We start from the raw sequence: 20,752 nt of genomic DNA on the forward strand, positions 1-20,752 counted from the left end.
AGTTTCTGGGTCCTGTCCTGATTGACGTGCCAAAACAACAACAGGGCATTATGGGATTTGTAGTATTAGCGGTGAATGCGCTGTACAGTATAATACCGGGGGCAGCTCTAGTAGTTATTTGGTATTGTCTCGCGGGCCAAATATAATTACAAAGAGGGCCAAATTTGGCCCGCGGGCCAGAGTTTGACACCTCTGCTCTAAGTGGAGCTAAATCATACCAGCAAAATGCCCCCTACAACACAACAGGGCCACCAGATTCCTGTAAAGGTTAAGGGATCAGGTTTTTTCTATCATGTGTCACCAGTCTGCATCATCAGAGACAAGAAAAACAACAAGTCCTGCAACAGATAGTAGTGTCCCGACAGAGGTCTGACATCAAAATCACAGAGACAGTCTGTGTAAAGAGACGATCTAAACACACAGAAGAGCTGTGGCAAGTCCTCCAAAACTCATAGAACAACCTCCTTGTAGCTAGAAAAACTCTGTGCAAGTGTACTTCAGAGGATTTGTGCTATTTGGCATTAAGTTTCAATCTATCCTCTTTTTAAGTGCATAAAACCTGTATTATACATGTATATGTAGTCATCACTTATCCAGTTACTGTTGGGAACACGCATGACATGTGTTTGTTGGAACCAGAGCACATATTCTTGGATGAACGACAGTCCTGTTTTCTTCAGGTCTTGGCGGGGGACGCGTGGAGGAGAGAGTTCTCTTCGGGGTTCAGAGCAACTCCACTTTCCTCGAGTGCATCCCCAAATCTCAACAGGCTCAGATTCGATGGTACAGACAAAGACCTGGATCCGATCGCAGGGAGGAGGTCAGAGACTCATCTGCACACGTTTTCTCAAATCATTCCTTCTCCTCTGTCCTTTTCTTTTACTCTGCTTTCTTGCTGAAATCTGAAGGTGGAAACAGTTTTTTTTGTTGTTGCACCTGAGGGGGGTTACTTTTTTTTTCAAGCCAGGTCACAAAGCAGAGGAGTTACAGAGCCAGAGACTGAGTTTTTACATAACTGCTTCCCAGTGTTCAAAAACATCACGCTTGACTTCAGCCTCGCTGGCTCTGAGCTTCGAGTCTTGAACTCTTTAACAACTGTTTGTGCCACAAATCACATCGCTGCAGCCCGTGCTAATGTTTATGAGCGTCCAGAGCTTTCTAAGGACGTTTTTCAGCTCTTGTGTCTGTGAGGAAGGTGAGGAATGACTTAAAGCAGACTCTCCCTTGGGGTTGGGGATGGGACATCATCTATCTCACGTGAAAGATGGAGATAAAAAAAAAAGCATGAGTTACAATTTACCCTGCATTTAACCTTATTGAGTAACACAAGAAGTGCTCATGCTGGAGGACTGCTTTTGTTTTTGGCCAATTATGGATGTTCAAAGGAGACTGTACGTTCTCTTTTAATGTATGTTTTCTGGGTAGAGAAATGCAGCGGTGGATCAGAACACAGATTGTCCTCGCACAGAAAATGAGTTCCCAGCTGCTGCAAAGTAATTAAAACAATTTGAGTCCGGCTAGAAGTCTGGATGACAATAGGTTGGACAAGCAAAGACACACAAGGACCGGAGAGGTAATGTGTTTGTATTTGAAGTGTAGAAAGGAACTCATTGATGATGACACTCGTCTCCTGAATGAGACAACAGAGACGTGCTTACTCAGCACCTCGGCGCTCTCCCCTTCCACCTCCCCTATCCAAACACACAAACCATCCTACACCCACTGCGAGTGGCCCTCTCGCCGCTCCACCCGCTCGCTGCTCATCCCCACTTCCCACTATACTGATTTACTCCCACCGCCGTCCCCATGTCCTCGCTCTCAGGGGCGAATGTAAGCACACTGACAGGTGCAGAGGCCACTAAAGACCCATGTGTTGCTTTACAGGCTTTCACAGCAGTGAGCCCTGTGTTTTTTTTTTTCTCTTTGTGTGCATGTGTGTGTGTGTGTTTCTTTATGAACACCTACAGCGGAAATCATAACAGCGCACTCCCCGGGGACGGCCATGTGTTTCGGGGTAATGAACACAACGGGGTGTTTTCTGTGTTTGTGTGTCTAGGCGTGCGATGATATGTGACCTATTGTACTCAAGACAAAGTGATGAAGGAGTGAATGCAGGAGTTCTTCCTCCCTCAGGATTGTCATGCGATAGACACGGAAGCTAAACAAACATGATGGATTAGCGGCGGGTTTGTTGGTCCGGATGAGTGTCCGAGAGGTTTGATTTATTGGAATATGCAAATAAATTCATTTCAAGGTGACTGAAACGTTATCTCACGGTCTTCTCTGCCAAGGAAAAGGTAGGAAGAACCACCATCTGGACTAACTGGCAGCTTAGGACATTTTTTTTTCCCCCTCCATCTTTCTGATCCATTATTTAAATAAGAGTGCAGACTCAGGCTGGGCGGTAACGGCAAAAACTTTTTATGAAAACCTGTCATCCTGACAAATGTTAATCATTATATAAAACTTAAAACTGCTGGTTTGGTGTTTGGAAAGTGAGAGAATAAGAAAACAAACCAAACTGTTCATTAGGATTCAGAAAATGTCTTAAGGGGAACACGTCTTTAGAGCATAACAGCCATTAAATGAATAAATAAATTAAATTCTTTGGCAGGGAACGTCTCCAATGTTTGTAGATGGAACAGCCAGGACAGAAAGGAAAGTGAGGCACAGATTGCACATTGTTAACTTAATACACTTGACCTAAACTGACATTTAATAACATTCAGTGAACAATCATTCTTGCTTCTTTGGAGGGACGTGCACGTTTGCAGAAAGTGCGAGACTGAGCTACAGAAACACAGCTGACAGTCAGCACAAAGTGAAGGAGATCGAGTCAAAAACACGAAGCTAAAGGTCAGAGAAACACACCCTGAGTGAATTTTTTCAGGTGTTGGACGACACAGTGTTGTTGTGTGGGCGTCTTTGTTTGAACTATGTAGCACAACATGTTTTTCAGTGTCTTTACCTGAGCTTTGCTGCTTTGAAGATGTGCAAAAAATATTTTTAGAACTAATGTTATGTGCAGGGATGTGAGGTGACATCAGTGGTATTGATTTATAAAGGTTTAAAAATGAAGTTTCAGTGGCTCATGATGGACTTTGACAAGCATTTTATGCCTCTCAGACTAAAAGTTTACAGATTTGTTTGAAAATGTTACACAAATTATTTGCTTTCCCTTTATCAAAAGTATTGCATTTTATGTATGCACCTGCCAAAAAGATAAAAGTAGGTATAATACCAGTTTAATTCCACTAGGGGAAGAGAGAGACCATAGACTGTATAAAAGATGGACGTAGCAACCGGCCCTGAAAAATGAAGCCAACCCGGAAGTGTCAAAAACCTGCAATATCCCTACATCCACTAGTCCTGGCTCCAAAAAGCCCTGGCTCCCATAGAAATGAATTGGAAAAGAAGTGATCACAGATCACGAAATACTGCATTCCTACAGATCAGGATTTTTTTCTTATTAGTTTTCATAATCAAATCCAGAGATCAGGTGGCCAATCTGAAAATAAATCAATACTGAATTTTTAAAAAATCGTCAACATTTTGCGGGGCAAGGGGCGTGGCTGGCTTGATTGACAGTCGGCAGCGACGATGCAGACGAAGCGAGCAGAAAGTGGTAAATGTGGGCGGGCAGAGAGGGCCCGCCTCTCAATCCGTCTGACCAATCGCTGCTCTTATGGCTCCGCCCCCCTCCGAAGATTTTTGCATCACTGGCTCCAAAAATCCAAGATGTCAACCAGGAAGTAGCAAAACCCTGGCTTCATTTTCTCAGTGCAGAAACCAACGGGTGACGTCACGGTAGCTACGTCCACCTTTTATACAGTCTATGAGAGAGACCTGATTTTTTCTGCAATTAGCTGGAAAAAAAAATCTGCATGTGTGCGTATCAGCCAGAATGAAAATATGAGCATACTGGATATCAGCAAAAAAAAATATAAAAATATCTCGAGCTGTTGCACTTATTTGGTCCAAACATGTCACATTGTGGTTGGGTTTTGTAGCTGTGGTCTGTCTTTCTTGCGGTGCGAGGTGGTCTACCTGTTCTCACAGTTGTGCCAGCAGGTGATCATTTCAGTGCCTGCCTCATTCCAACCTCTCACTCTCGGTGCTTTTCTTCCCACTCCGTTTCCTTCCGTCTGTCATCCCCCTTTTCAGCCCCTGTTCCTCGACCCTCCTCATCAGTCCCACCTTAATCTCTCCTCACTTCCTGCCTCCACGCTCCACAGCTCACGCACTTTGTTTCCTCACGTCTTTCGTGCCGTCTTCGCAATTTCCCACACTTGTTTTTCTCTCCCTCTCCCCTCTCTGTGTTTTTGGTTTTGATAAAGGCATCCTCAGCCAGCTGTTCGCAGCGCTCTCTAATACTTTCTCTCTTCTTATCCCCTTGTAAAACTCAGCTATTAAAGATGTGAGCTGGAAGAAATGTAGCTGTCTTCCTCACAGCGTGCTTGTGTTTGTGTGTGTGTTCGTCTGTTTGTGAGTGCGTTCACCTCCTGGAGCCTGGAATGCTAGCCTATTAGAAAATTGCTAATAGGAAAAGCATGGATCATGTTGAATGTGATGCATAGCGTTCATTATAGCAACTTCCTAAAAGCATGAGAAGGTATTTATCTAATACTTGAGGCATCGGGTTAACCGAAAGGCAAACTGAGGAAATGCTTAACAGCTTTTTTCTACTATTAAAAGTCCTGTTTCATTGGATTACATCAGATGCATTTAAAATTGTTCAAACACACAAATGTGCATCTAAGCTTGTCTGCAAACACAGAACGCTGTACGATGCTCTCGAAAGCTACGTTTGCTGGTTTAATCACACACCCAGATACACACAGACACCGGCACACAAATAAAGACAGACCATCTGGGTAAGTTTAAATGTCTGGCATTGCTGTTTAGTCACAGATGCCTTGATTGGGGGATAGCAGAGAGGGGATGTCTAAAAAGGCGCACATAAATACTGATTTACAGAATAGCTCAAGTGAGATTTTTTACGTTTTTAATATGCCGGCCATGTGTTTGTGTCAAGGCAGTCAGGTGTGCCAGGAAACAAAGAATGTGACGGGAGACAGACTGGTGAGTCTAATGTGTGCAAAGGTCAACGTCCAGGGAGGCTCTGAGGCCGGCGGGTCTGCCTCTGCCTGGACGACACATCATCAGTGTCAGGCCTGGAAAGCACACGCACCAGCACAGCGCAACATTTGTGCAAATCCGTGGTAATATTCTGGCTTTCTTATCAGTTGCACCTAGAGGGGGTCGGAGCGGGGCTGTGGGAGGTATGCTTTTGAAGCAGCCACACAGGCACACACATGCCGGACACTCACTCTCCGGCCCTCTCGATGCAGCTGTGTTGTTTTAGGCCCTTGACAGCAGCTGACGAATCGCGGCGGATGCTGAAACGAAAAGCGGACCATAAACATTAGCATGCTACTTGGCCTTACACCTTAACGACAAGCGCATACGCTCTCTCTCGCTGGCACTTGCTGCCTTACGCTCATTATGCATGTGAATATCTCTCCACACCACGTAATGACCTCTGGCTCCCCGACGCTGTGGGTGATGCTCACCGCACCCAAATTCAATATGCTTCCTGTTTCAGGGGTCATTACCTTGTTAACACACCTTGGATGCAAATCTTGCATGAAAAACGCAAGTGTGTAAAGAGAGTGGGAGGTATCAAGAGAGTGGTGATGTGCAATCAGCCTGATTCATTGTTTGGGAGGGGAGAGAGAGACTCAGAGTTTCCTCAAGATTTATACCCCTCCATTAAAGAAAAGGCAAAATTCCCAGTAGTCACTCAAATAACTAGAAACTGAAAAAAGTAATAATAAATAAAATTTGCTAAATTATAATTTAGCGAAATGAGTCATTGCTTTTGAATTGAGGTTGAAAAGAATAATTTGAAAAAACAAACAAAATTGTCAAATTAGGGCACTTTGCTGATGAGCAGTGGGCCAAAAGGTGCAGAAGTCTGACTGAAAGTTACAGAAAACACTTGATTGCAGTGATTGGCTCAAAGGGTTGTTCAACTAAATATTAGTTTACGGGTCCCATCATGCTTGTTTTCTTTTTTATTAAATATTTCTGTTGAACCACAACTCAAAAGCAATGTCATGATTTTCATAAAATTTTTATTTATTATTACTTTTGTCAATTTTAACCTATTTCAGTTCCAGCTGTTTGTTTTCCTTCTTTATTGGGAGGGTATGAATACATTTGAGGACGACTGTAGTTACATAAAAAATTTGGAAAGGCCTCTTATTTTCCTGCACAAGGCCAGTTGACCTAATAGAGCACAGCTGTCAACTCATGACCCTTTTCCTTTGTAATGTAGCTCTTGTATGTTTCTTTTTGTCTCCCAGGTCAGACTGGACGATCGCGTTGTTCACACTGACCGAGGCCTCCTGATCCGTTCCCTCCATGCCTCAGATGCCGGCGTGTACGTGTGCGTGGCTCAGGAGCACACGCACTTCGCCCACACCCTCCTCCGCCTCACGCTACAACTTGTTACACACGGACAGCTGGACAGAAAACCCAAGCCGAGCGACGACCCGGCGGCGGAGCCGCACCACGGAGCGGAGTCACGTCAGCGTTACAAAGACTACCTGAGAGTGATGAGCTCTCCCTTCAGCTCCCTGGAAGAGTACTGCGATTCGCTGTGGCTGGACAAGCGGTCGTCGAGGGCGCGAGGACGAGGCCTGGGAGGAGTTGGCAAGTGGAAACACATCCAGGAAATGAAGAAGAGCAGGAACAGGAGGCACCACAGAGAGAGGGGAGAGGAGAGAGACAAACTGCAGAGAGGGCGAGTGGCGAGGACGGCGAAGCAGTGAGGGAAGAGATGTGAAAACACCATTAAAGGGTTGTAGCTGTGGAAATTCTCTGCTTTAATGATGAAGCCGACGTGACAAAGAAACTGTAAAAGTGCAGTGTCAGATGAGCGAGCGAAGTTTTACTCCGAGTTAATGGGGTATGAAAGACCAGCAATGAATATAAAGTCCAGTAATTAAAAATACATGACAAGCAATTTGAAACAGTATTGCATTGTGGATATGACTTTCTTTTTTTCTTTTTTTTATCTGCCAACCACAGTTTGTAAGATCACTTCAGTTGTTTCAGAGGAAAAATATCTTTTTCAGGGATTTTCTTTTCAAGCTAATTTCCATAAAACTCCAGAACGAAAATGCTTCAAATGCTTTGGATAGAATATCAGAATAAATGACTGAAACTCAAGCTGCAGTATTACTGACCAGGTGAAGGATTTAACATGACTGGTCATTTGAACAGCTTTGACTGCCTTTTTTTAATAATTTACTTCAATAAATAAAACTTCCAGTCTACAGAGTTGATGATGTGATGACCATAAAAGATACTGAAGTCATGCAAAAACATACAAGATAAGAGTTTGCTTGTTGTAACGACGTCACATTCATTTCGAATGACTGTAAATATTTATATGATATGTACAGGATGCTCATTTCTAGTCTTATTACCAATTTGTATTTCTATGATAATAATAATAATCATGTATTATGTTTGGCTGACAAAATGACATATTTTTGTACATTCCCTTTTTACTATTATGTACTGTAGTGTTTTCATTATTAGTGCTGTCTGAAAGTTATTTAAATAAATTTGTCTCGGAGCCTCTGTTTTGCCCTGAATTGCTTGTTTATTCAAATTCTGTGCAAAGATAAAAAAAAAAATCAATATGCAGAAAATCTATTGCTGCACTCTCAGGCATACAGAAGGCATGTTCAGAATGGGTGAGGGTTAGTTCAGCTGAGCCTCTCCTGATATAGCAACACAAGTCCCTGTACACTGTATGCAGATGTCAGAATGATTCAGGACCAGCTGGTCTGTTGTTTAGTGTAAGTGTGTGTGTGTGTGCGTGCATGTGTGTGTGTGTGTGCGTGCGTGTGTGTGTGTGTGAAGAGAAAGAGAGAAAGTGAGCTTCATCAGGAGAAACCATGCAAAATGTGAAAGATGGCCATCAAACAAGTTACAGGTTTCCTAGAATAAAACGATAAAGCTGAGAAGACATCGGCGTGAAAAACGAAGCATTATGCAACCTAATGTGCTGACCTGATTTAGACTTACATAATAATGTAGATAATACCCTACACAGAGCTTGATGCTGCTAATGATATGATAAGGATCTTTCCACGAATGGAGGAGTCCTCTGTTTTAACTGAATTAGCAGTAACCTCTTAAATCACATGTTGGCTGAGCTGCTGAAATAATGCAGAAATGAAAATATGTCCCACACTTGTAGAAAGATGTTAAAGATATGCATTAATCAATATATCATTTACTTGCCTAATATGCCACTATTACCCATTACTGCCCCTATAATGGGCATTTAACTTTCCTCATCTTTTCCATAAACATCCATTTTATCCTGCCTCCACGCTCTCTATATGCATATGTATACACGAACACACTTTTGTGTCTCTCCACAGTGATTTCACATGTTTCTTGTAACAAAGACGATGAATATTTCAAGCGCTCCCTGCTCGTTTATAGTTTATTTATCAGTCAGCGGCAAAGAACAAACTACATCGTCCCAAAAAAGAAAACAGCAAAAGGGGCACCGGGGAAGGACTAGAATAGGCTTTAGGAGAGCGTTACCTTTTAAATATAACATACATATAGACATATAAAATGCATTTTTGCACATTATAATAATAGATAATTTGTTGGAGAAGCACGGCAACAACACAAAACAATGAACATTTGAGTCACTTTTGTACAAAAATTTGTGCTAATCTTTTCCAAACTTTTGTTTATAGCACTTATTCATCTGGCACTGCCCTTAATAATTCCTCCTATTGTGCTTCACTTTTATGGGTCTAAAATGTCATGAACTAATTAGCTCACTGTGGTGGACGGTGAGGAAAACTGGGAGGAGGAGGAAAAAAAAAACATTCTAATATTCCAAAATGAAATGCCTGGACGATTATGAAAACTCTTAGGAAAGATATGAAATCACGATTATTTACACATTTACCACGCCCTGTTAATGCCATAATTTAGCAATGATCTCTAGTTATACTCTAATTAAACTAATTCAAACAACTTATCATTTTTATTACAAATTCTTCCAGCGGGTTATTTTTTTAAACTATCTTATTACAACACGACTGCGACGTAAAATGTCCTGTGCTTCCCCGTAAAGAGGTTTTGTGTGCAGCTCTTTGTCGGTACATTCGCTCAACATACTAATGTGCTCAGAGTTGACCTTCACATGTGACTGGAGAAAAGCCAGTGAGTAAAGATGACTTGCTGTGATAGAAAGGCAGACAGAAGCAGCAGGGGCTGAACAAGGAAACCAAATTCAGGGAAAGTAACCAGACTTTCTAGAAGGAAGTGGCTCATTTGATGTGATTGCTGTAATGAGCAAGCAAGTCTGCGGAGGAACCCCCCGTAGAGGAGTCCTACAGTATTCGCAGACAAAGGCACTAGCACCCTGTAAACTTCTTTCCCACTATGTCCATACGTAAAAAGCGATTTTCCCGTGTGTAGTGATCCACATGGGTAACTGACATCAGGATTACTTCGCATGGGCCTAGTGGGTGGCGGGTGTGGAAACTTGTGGAACTCTCTAATTAGATTGTACTTGTTAGGCCTCATTTAAAAGGTGCTTTAAATTGGTTTGTTTTGCAGTTGTGTTTCTTGCGCAACACCGATTGTTAGATTCCTACTGCCTCAGTTTTCACCTTCACGATCCATCAGTGGAGTTTTTTCTGTTTTTTTCTGTAGTCTGGGTCAGATCTAATGTGACTCGGTAACACATTCCTGTGTTTCTTTTGATTTAAAGCGGTTAGAGAGCAACTACAAGCACACCTCAGAAGACGAGCGTCGCCACTCGGTGTTAGCTGGCACGTACAAATGACCGTACGGAGCGCAATATCCGCTGACCCGAATCTGTCACTCTGTCTGCTTCCATTATCTTGATGCAAGTGAGCTCATATTTGTGTCAGTTTATGCAAAGTGTGTCCAGGTGCGAGGATTCAAAGCGGAGGTGTTTTCCACTAAAACACTGTCCCACAGCAAACGAGCCAGATATCAAGATATCAACCACCGTGACAAGAAGACTAGAGGGAGAGAGAAAAAGAAGAAGAGAGCGGAATTGAGATGTCAGACCACAGAGGTGTTTCTGCCTCTATATTACAGGGTATTTACAGCTGTGCAGATGTGTGTTTGTCAGCCGTTGACAGTGAACTTCTGGGCCTGGGCGGCGACGGCCGAGTGTTGTATGGGACCTGTCGGCCTGGGCGGTATTGATGGCTGCCTGGGGGTGTTGGACGGTAAGAGGTATGTGTGCATGAGCCAGAAACAGTTGTTCCCTGAGACTAATGACTACCTATGCTCCTTCTGCCTGATTTACAGGCACCAGTGATCTCTCCTCACTCCGGCATTTGTGGCAGGACAAGCAGGATGCAGTGAATATTCTAAACACACCCTATGAAAGATGTTTTCATTTGCTGTGCAGCTTTAAAAGCCTGTGTAAATGAGCTGTCCTCCCCCTTTCCTGTCATTGCTGTGGCAGTCTCTACGTAGACGGGACTAAATCAGGATATAAGTTTTCCTGCGCTGATTGTCGGGAAATCACTGCTTAATGGATATTTTGTGCCATTTCGTGCAGCGCAACTTTGCATATCCTCTTACACAGCTGTTTTGATCAGGCCCATGTTGTTCTCTTTTGGGGTCAGGGATCACAAAAGATGCTGACAGGCTCAGAAGTCTCTGCTGTCAGGGTCCCAGAGGTTGGCGAATGCTCCTTTAGATTTTATCAGAAGCACTGCCAAGCTCAAGAAATGCATGCAATACGAGCGCAGACTTTCCTGCGAGTGTCTTGAGTATAATAACATATTAAAGATCTGCAAATGAACTTATAAAGGGCTACCCTTTGTCTCTGTGACAGTTTAATGTGGCTTGGTCGGCCTGTGGTCGTACTTTGAGTTTAATCTTTCTCCGCTGCCACATGGGGATGTTCTTAATTTCATACGACATAAAAACGTCAGTCACACAAACCTTGTGAGACATTTTCAAACATGAGAAAACTTATGTAACCACTAAATTTGTTGTCTGTGTTTTTGCAGTGAAACCATGGCTGCTACTAATGGGACTTTACTACAGCTGGGATTACTTTCTCTGTGAGACAGAAAAAAAAAAATCCCTAATTAATTCTAAGAATCAAGCACAACTCATAAAATCATTGGATTGTCCAAGATAGAACTGGTCTAATAATTGTTTCCCCTCTAAAGATCTTTCATTTTGTAGTGACACAGCTACAAATGTGTATAAACGTGGGAATGTTTTTGATGTTTTAAATATAGTTCCATCCAAAATGTTTTCCAATATTCATTTTGATTTAAATCTCTTCTAAATTGTAAATGAACTTGTCTTTTAATTTACTTATTTTACTTCACTGTATAACTTCCCATCCCATGTATCCACAGAGATGGTCACCTATAGATAATCTTCTTCTGCAGACACAGGAAAATATTTTTAGAAGAGCAGACCTCCTCATGCGGCGATCAGGTTTCCAGTTTGGCAAATTAATCATAACATCGATGTGATTACAGTATTGTATGAAATTTCATTGTCAGTGGGACTGTGTCTGTCCTGAGATTAAATAAAAAAGATTCAATTTCTTTTACCCACTTTAGAAAATGGCTTAATTAAAACAGATTTCTATACAGAGTCTAGTCTGATATCTTAAAATCGGGATACACGGTTCCCATGTTTGCTTCTTTTCCAGCTCAGTTTTCGTCAGCATATCTGCACTTAATAAATAATAGCGTCTAATAGTACCTTTAGACATCTAAATGCTCAAAGAGAGAATCATCTGTCAGCACCTAAATTGCTTTAAACGGAGCTGAAACTCCTCACTGACAATCAATGTGGGATGATGACACATTACTAAGATTTGATAACAAACTAAGATCTGACTGACAGCCTGGAATTTATTTTATAACAGATTTACTGTATAATGGAAACAGCTAATAATTATTGTGGCTGGATTATTTTATCTATCAACATAATAAGGACATGTTGTTCCCTTTGTTGCCTAAATGCAACCACACATTTGATTTCTCAAAGACAGGATTGGTGCAGTGCTGCTACCCTGCAAGGAGAAGCAAGTCTTCTTTCTCCTCCAACACTTTGTTGCTTTGTGTTCCCAGGAAATCTGGTTTACATAAGCTCTGTTGGCTACTAATGTTCCACAGATCAACTCTGAACTTTGCTCAATAACCTCTTTTGGCCTTGTTGTTTTCCTCGTCTCTCCTCTCCTAGATTCTTGTTTCCATAGTAACTTTGGTGTGTTCCATGTCTTTATAGTTTGATCTGCAAAGCATGGACTACAGAGGAAATGCCATGGATTTTCCTGGGGAAGAGGCAATGCCCAAAGACCAAAAAGTAAAAAAATAAATGAGGTTGGAGAGAAAATGGACCAAGTGTTGTGTGTGACTACCAACAGTCCATGTGGCTGTCCCATGCCCGCCCTGTATTGTGGAAAACCCAAATCCACAAGAGACTACCTTTAGCCATGAAGGTTAACAAGCTCAATAAACGTGGAAATCTTCCAGAACATTTGTGGTCCAGGGAGGATTTTCAGCTATTTTCCATGACTGGGTGTGAAGAAAGCACTCAAATTTCAAGCTTGATTTTGTAGATCATCGTGCAAATGGTTCCCTTGTTTTCTTAAAATATCCTTTTCAAACAACTTCCATGCTCAACTTCCCAGCAGGTCATAATATAGAGAGCATGTGTTTATGCTGTCGGGTTCCTGTCAGTTTCACTGAGCATATATTAACACATTCTTGCATGTTGTTGCTTTAATAGTGTGTTGGCCCACATTTGACCCACAAATGTGACGTTTAGGTGTGAATATACACATAAACAAATGCTTGAGTGGTTATTTTATTAACCAGCCTGACTATAATCTAAAGGATCACGTTTGGTTGATGCTAAACTTTAGATCATTGAGAATACAAGAATCACTTCCTGGATATGTACACTGGGGTTCACAAAAACGATGTTCCAACACAACTGAACTGCATTCTCAGGTATGTTTTGAAAGAAGCACATCTTCTTCCTGAAAGGTTAGACGATGATCTTGTGGGAAACACTTGCTGTTTGAAAGAGTCACAAAGTCTGTGTTAGCAGGTCAAGATAAGCCTGCAACAGAACTTTCACAGTCCACAAGTGTGCGTGTGACATCAATTTTGTCATCCACCCTTCTGTGAAGGTCCACATGCAGACCAGAACCTCTGACCACAAAGACTAACCCTACTGTAAACACGCTGACTGCACATGTCCCATGAAAACAAACGGTGCTTAAAACAAATGCTTCTCAGAAGGAAAGACTTTATGAGGTGGTTCTGAGTCATCCACACCTCAGAACCAGATCCATTATGAAAAGAATTGCTTTTGAAATTGTTGCTGCCGGACTCTGGAGGTGCTCTGATTAGCTTTCCATTTGATGGACCCAAAACACAGTAGATGGTTTTAAATTTACCCCCAATCCTGTGTTGTGTCCCTGCACTCTGCTCAGGACACCTCAGGGATGATCACACTGACATAGTGGAACAGCCCAGTCTGTGAACTGGTTGTTAGAGTCTGTAAACAGTGCAAAGCCACCTGTGACTGATACGAAGAGCAACGAGACTGACCAACACACAGCTATTGGAGGATGAATAGAACCGTGTGCATGTCCCCTGTACGCTGTCAAAGCTTTCACACCGTAAATCGGCCTTCATGCTTTGGGTTAAGACTGACCCTTTCCCAGTATTACTACATGTTAGAAGCTGGTTAGGTTTAGGTGCATGCTATTGGTTGGCTTAAAATACAACCTTTTCACAACACATTTGAAGCTTTTTTCCCATTTCCTGCCTCACTAGCCCTTTAACATAGGACTGGCTGGCTGACAAAGCGTGAAGCAGTAAAACAAATGGCAAAGATATGTTGATCTAGAAATGTATTTGTGATGCGTCAGAAACAAACGTTAGCATAGGAATGTAATTTTTATGAGATAAGGCTGATGTGGAGGAATCATTCCTTCAAATCATTGACTTGTGTTTTGTACAATTTTTTTCAGTAATTTTAACATTGTGCCAAACTTTTAGTAAAAACATTCTTTACTTTACTAGTTCTAAATTCACACACACTTCATTTTTCAGTATTATCAGTTGTAACAGCCTCACAGACTAAATTACATTACATGCTGACCTCATTGCTTTTCCCAGCTTACATAAGCCATTACTTCACAGTTGTACAATTTTAATTTAATAATTCCGAGCTATTTAACTAGTTATTCCAAAAATATCTAAGTAACTAATTACATTATTTCTGAGAAACATTAAAAAGGACTTACTCTGTTCGCTGATGACAGATTTTTACTGTTGTTTCCCAGAATTTGAAGCACAAATTAAAAACTCTACTTGTGTAAATGTGTCGAGTGACAGTGTGGTTCATGCGATCCGCAGACAAGACTTGCAAATTATAGAGTTAATCTTACATTTTAATGAATCGGTCTATCAAGCTGAGTCAGGGATTACGGTGTGTTCGGTGCAGCTGTGTGTGTGGATGTGCACAGAACAGAACACATTCTTAACCCTATGTGTTTGTGTATGAGAATCTGAGTTTGCATGTCTGTGTGACTGTGTGTTAGTATGTGTGTGTGTGTGTGTGTGTCTCATATTGCTGCTGGCATCCACAGATCCCCGGGGCGAACACAGTATGCGTATCCATGAAATGGATACGGCTTTCAGTACAGTTTGATGCCACACCTCATTGACCTTTAGCCTTTTAATCTGGTTTTCCAATTGGTCACATATCTTTACTTTATCCTTGTTTTGCTCTGCAACCCCCATGGGCTGCTCTAATATCATTTGGAAAATATTCCCCCTGATTTATGTGACAGATATCAGCTGACAGGCTGATTCTCATACCGTTTCAGTCAGTTAATATGTGTTCATGTTTGATATTTGTGTCATCATTTCATCACTGGCGTATCTCACTTCAATTCTCTAGCATTTCACAGTTGGACACTCCTAAAGTTCAGCTACCGGAGAGAGATTAAACCATTGGAGTGTCCATCTGTTCCCCTACTATTCAATCCTCCAGAACATATTAGTAATGATTTACGGTTATAAAGTCGTTTTTATGTCCTTGTCTGACGAAGGCAGGGGGAAAATAACGGAACAGCGGGACGGTGTAATACAGGGACAGAAAAGGATACGGAGATAAAGAGTGAGAGACTTTCAGCATATTGATTTTAGAGAGTGAGTAGGATACTTGGCAAGTGGTCAGAGCTATCATGTGTTAGGGTGAGGAGAGGGAAAGGAGGCAGTGGAGCAGGAGAGAGGTAAGGGAGAAAAGTGGATACTTGAATGGAATTAGTATCTCTCCACAGCCCTGTAGCATGTGATGGCATCTCCTCCTTCATCAGTCATTCCACATCGCATCATGCCACCGAGGGTCTGACAGCTGAAACCCAACGCCCCGCAATGCTGCCCTTCGACTCTACTGCCTCTGCTCGACTCGGAGGTGAGAAATTTGTTGCATTTGTTCGGCCAAAAAAACAACAACTGGTTGAAAAGTTTTATTTTTCTTGCCGTGGTCAGATTTACTTGCTCATTCGGTGTCACTGGTGGAGTGTGAGAATGTAGGCAGCCTTTGTTGTGCAGTGCACCACATTATGTGGACTTTTGCTCTGTTAAAACAGCTTTATTTTCAGAGGTTTAACTTAATTTTCTTTGATTAACTGATTTTGATTTGTTCACTACTTGATCAGTTTATCAAGCTAATTGTGCTTTAACTGTCAGTGTCAGTGCTGTATGTGACACTGTGAGGAATGAAATGATGTGCAAGAAACAGTATTTCAGATGTTGGTCATGCTTTTTTAATCAGGATATTATTAGCTTTTCAGCACGTTGCAGTGTGCAGCTATGTAGCCTTGATTTCTTGTGCTCAATTGTGCCATTTATACACGTTTTTCTGACTCTTACAAGCATTTTAGGTACATTTTTTTTAATCTAATGTCCTTTAATTAAGGCGGAAATGCATAAACACCTATCCATTGCAATTTCAGACTGCAGTAATAGCCGTGGCAATGTGATAAAGAGATCTTCACACCTGTCAAAGACATGCCAAAAGGTGTGGTGGAGCTAAAATGCTAGTGGCTGTTACAAAGAATAGGGCAGTGGAAGTTTGGCAGCGGGAACCCAGGAAATGTATCATAGCCATGTTTAACACATTAACAAACAAGGTATGCGTGTGTGACCGTGTGTGTGCACGCTCGGTATGTTCTAAGTATTTATCAGAGGTGTGAATGGTGATGAGTTGCCAGCGTCGGGAGATCAAAAGCTTAAATGAAATGTTTGTCACTGTAACAGCTGCACCACTGTGGCTTCCCACTTGATACTGTTAAGCGCAGTCGAGACTGCCGGCGACTCTATTTGTACGTTTCCGCTAAACGAATAAGCACTTTGTTTCCTTTAACTCAAAACATTCGCTAGAGAACTTCTGCATGTTTACCTTGGTCCATTTTACAAGGTCCACATTGGCTGTTTTGCAAAAAAAATCTGTTGTTATTTTGCAACAACACACACAATGTTCCTTTCTCTTTTATAGTGGATGAGTTCCAAACAGAACTGTTTTATAGAGACTAAAGGGTATTTGATTTAGGTCTGTAGGTGCCAAGCCAAATTCACAACAGCATTACATAAGACGAAATCTGGGCAAAGTTTACTTCCAGAAGGAACAACAAAACTGGAAACTGCAGGATGAATAACGACAGAAATCAGACTATCAAACAGCTTGAAGGGCTTCTGACCTGACTGCATGCAGAGTGCAATAACATCGCCAGACCGGGATATATATATAGACATCTATTTGATGTGTCGCATTTCTCTGTACGGCTACTAACAAGATGTGGTGCTGGCACCACAGCACAGCAGAGCAAAAGCTGTGAGTACTGGCACTCTCAGTAATAATCACTTTGAGTTGTAAAGAGAATTGAAGGGCCACGCTTCATTTTGAGGGAAATTCCTTTTCAGACTCGGGGCCGCTCACATGGCCCAGACAAGAATTCCAAACACAGGAGTGATTTTTCGAAGGCCGATCGTGCACGGCTGTAAATGACTTCCATGACTCTTCAAATCACACACGACTCCATCATTCATAAAGCTGATGTCACGGCCCGGTGATCGCTGCAGGTCTTCACTTAGCTTCCTGTTTTTTTAAAAACAGATTTGTATGACGGATGATTCAGTGCTTTCATAAAGGAGAAGCTGCCACTGCTTCTTTGACTGCGATAAGCTCCCGTCTCCTAGCATTTGTCTTAATGAGCTCATTCTACATTCATTGCTAGCTAATTACTTCCCTTAATCACCAGCAGACACATGGTAGTCTATTATGATTATTATTTATACTAGGCTGTAAAATGGACGGTATTATATTTATGTACTTTCTTTATTTCGTTCTTTCTTTTCTCCTTCCTTCCTGCCTTCTTCCTTCCTGTGGTTTCGGTAACCCTACCCATATGGCTACGTCTTTGATGTCTTTCTGAAATCCATGTGCATGTTGGTTGTCATGTTGCTTCATGGCAGGCGCATTCCTGTCTTCCAGCATGAGGGCCTCCCGACACAGAAACACACACATGCATGCTTAGTGTCTCACTATTTCTGCCCGAGATACGGCAAAAACACAAAATTCCACCACATTAAAGCTCATTCCAGTCATAAATATTAGTTTTCCATCTGCCGCCTGTATCAGATGCCCACCGTACCTCACTGAGCTGCTCACAACTACAATGCAAGATTTCAACAGGAGCGCCTGCATAGCAAGAGGCACCCAGGCGCCAGTTTTGGCAAGCATGAAGGGCACCGCTATCATCAGAGCGGAGGATGTTCGGTAGCCTTCTGCAAGTGACAGATGACTGCACTCACTGCCATTTTATGGCTCCTTCAGCCATGCTTAAAGTTGAAATATGTGAAAGAATAAGCAGAGAATATATTTCACACAAGAAATGGAGGTCACATTCAACCTGCTATGAATTTTATGGTGGTTCGGATTCCCGCTCGCTGTATGTGTGCGCCGCCTGCCTGTGTATGGGTGTCGGCGAGAAAGAGAGAAAGGGAAAGCAAGATGAAATAAAAGTCACGATCAACTTGATAAATGGCATAACATTCTCAGTGGAAAGTGTCACTTCGCGAGATTCATGAGTCTCGCTTCCTTCCAGTTGTTCAGGTCTGCTCGCTGGATTCAAGGCTCTCTCCCGTCAGTAGCGTCTGACATCCATCGAGGGAGTGATAGACACTTTTAAAGACTTTGGACCTGAGCTTCATTCACTTGCCTCATTAATAGACGAGTATTTACTACTGTTGGAACGACACCGATGTCTCTCAAAGTATATATTTTCCCCCACCAGCGAAGTCCAAATGTTATTAATATTTGTCACTATTAGCCTTGCAGGATAAATGATACTAATGCCCCGTATGAAAGACAAACTATCTGTTGCCAGAGGGATAAATTTCAACAGTTATTCGGCTCGATCATATTTTACATGCACAAATGTCCTCAGCACCCTTTAAACTGGCTTTGTTTATGCAAAGTGTATGCTAATGGTCATTTGTTCTTGTGTGTAATTGCGCGAGTGTGTATATGAATGAGTGCGGGAGAGAGATAAAGAGAGGGAGATTGATCACGGAGAGGTATTACTCCGCTGTGAGTGTTGTGAGGGCAGCACTATTATGCAGATGAGTGGGTTAAATGTAGTTGGACACCGCACAGCATGCCATTAAATCTATAATGGCAGTGGGACCCTAATGTTAGGCTGCTATTTTAATGTGCTGTGTCTTTTCCCCGTGTTGTACACTAAACAGCCCTGAGCCCCCATTAACCACATGGCAGAGTTTCTCAGTTGCTGCTATATATTTTTTTTTTATATCTCCCATTTTGCTCATTATGTTAAGCCCATTCTTTCTTTTCCTCGATTCATTTTTCTTTGCTTTGCTTTGTCTGTCTCAGCGTTCTCTTTCACCGTCTTGCATTCAAAACCTTAAAAACGAAAATAGAGCCAGACGCTAATTACAGCATCCTTTTATGCCGCTGGACGGCGAGTGTAGATGGCGTAAGTACGGCGGTCCGTACCTGTTTGTAATGACGAGCTCAGAGGACCACAGTGAAACCCATTACCCCAATTACCCAATTATCTCAAATGACGGGTGATTATCCGGCATCACCAATACTGTTGTAGCACCACCTCTAGGATAGCTGTTTTGCTGGTCTGAATATAGCTATTCACGTCTCCATTTTCTTAATGTCAACACAGACACACATTCGAAACCTGTGCGCACACGCATTCAGTCCTTGGCCCGCTGCCATGCGCCTATTTTGACAGGTCGTTCAGTGCCGCGTTTCCTTTTTTTTTCGAGCCATTCGGGGATCCTGGGTGACGCTCTCGTATTCGATGGCAAAGGAAACAGAGCTGTTAGTGCGGGGTCACGACCTCTCACCTGACATGTGAGAAGACTGTGTGTGTGTGTCTCTGTGCGACACGCGAGCAGCGCAGATCACACCGTTTGCCGTCCACTGATATGTTGTTTTTGTATCTCTGTCCATCCATCTGTCTTCAAAAACAGACCACCGACAAAAAAAAGCGCAGTAAATAGAGTCCTTTGAGGCAGTCATAAAAGCAGCTGAAATGACAGCAAGTAGTAATACAGCCTGCATCTCCGTCCTTTAATCAGTGATAATAGCCCAAGGTCTTCATGAATCTAAAGTCAAGAATGTTCCTAAGCACTCCGGCAATCCTACTTCCTGGTGATTATCCATCTCCTCCTCCTCGCCGCTGTCTGCTCTTCCCCCTTCTCCTCCTCCACCTCTTCATCTTCTCCACCCACCACCTACAATTCATGGAATCAAGCCCGGTGTTGATGGACGTCTTAAGCACAGATCACTGTTTACTCAATCTAAAAATAAGAGGTTGCTTTCCAAACCGTGTACCCTGTAACATGTGTGACATGTAAGGCGCTGGAGTTGCATTAGTGTGCGAGCACATACTTGCCTTTGAGAGGTTGGAGGGGTCAGCGGTTAGGTCAAGTGTATATATCTATGCCAGGTAAAAGAGATGTCCAATGAAGGACGGAGGCTCCTGTGTCTACTCGTCATCTCCCATGAGGCACAGTGTCACTTGCCCCCTTGCCTCTTGCCTCTCCTCCCCACTCGCCCCCCTCGGCTGGTGGTAATACAGCCACGGCTATTCTTAGCTGCGGTGTCAAGCCTGTCTCTGGGGAGCAGTCGAGGGGGCTCTGTTACATTATACACACACACACACACACACACACACACACATGCACACAGGTGTCTTGAGACATTACGATGTGATCTTTATTAAGCTCTGTAACTCCGAAACCAATTTAAAAGAACAGCCCTCTAAGTACGAGATCGCGTTCCACAATTGAAAACTCAATTAATTGAGTGCTGTGCTGATTGGGATGCTTGACGTGTTGCTGGTGGTGGTCTAATCCCTGATGCAATCCAAAGAAAAACCATGCAGTCTTTATTTACTGTATCATAAGTCTTGCAGAAAGCTGACTCCAACGTTTAACTGCAGGCAGATTTTTATTGGTGTTATCAATAATGTCTGCATAACTCGGCTGCAGCACTGCTTTACATTAAGCAGTAAAAAAAATAAAATAAAAATGGCAGAGTGTCGTTTCAATTTATTATAAAG

The 20,752-nt window shown here is 42.4% G+C and overlaps 1 protein-coding gene across 1 annotated transcript in view; it reads left to right on the forward strand.

Moving 5' to 3' along the window:
- The window catches only part of sema3d (sema domain, immunoglobulin domain (Ig), short basic domain, secreted, (semaphorin) 3D), a 33,361-nt gene extending 25,706 nt beyond the window's left edge, over positions 1–7,655 (forward strand). The window contains exons 17-18 of the mRNA XM_008287442.1: positions 681–820; positions 6,369–7,655. Coding sequence (XP_008285664.1) covers positions 681–820; positions 6,369–6,836 — 608 coding nt within the window. The 3' untranslated portion in view covers positions 6,837–7,655. The remainder of the gene's footprint in view (positions 1–680; positions 821–6,368) is intronic.
- Positions 7,656–20,752: the final 13,097 nt, after the last annotated feature.

The sequence above is a fragment of the Stegastes partitus genome, unplaced genomic scaffold, assembly GCF_000690725.1.
Source record: "Stegastes partitus isolate 25-593 unplaced genomic scaffold, Stegastes_partitus-1.0.2 Scaffold501, whole genome shotgun sequence".
NCBI lineage: Eukaryota > Metazoa > Chordata > Actinopteri > Pomacentridae > Stegastes > Stegastes partitus.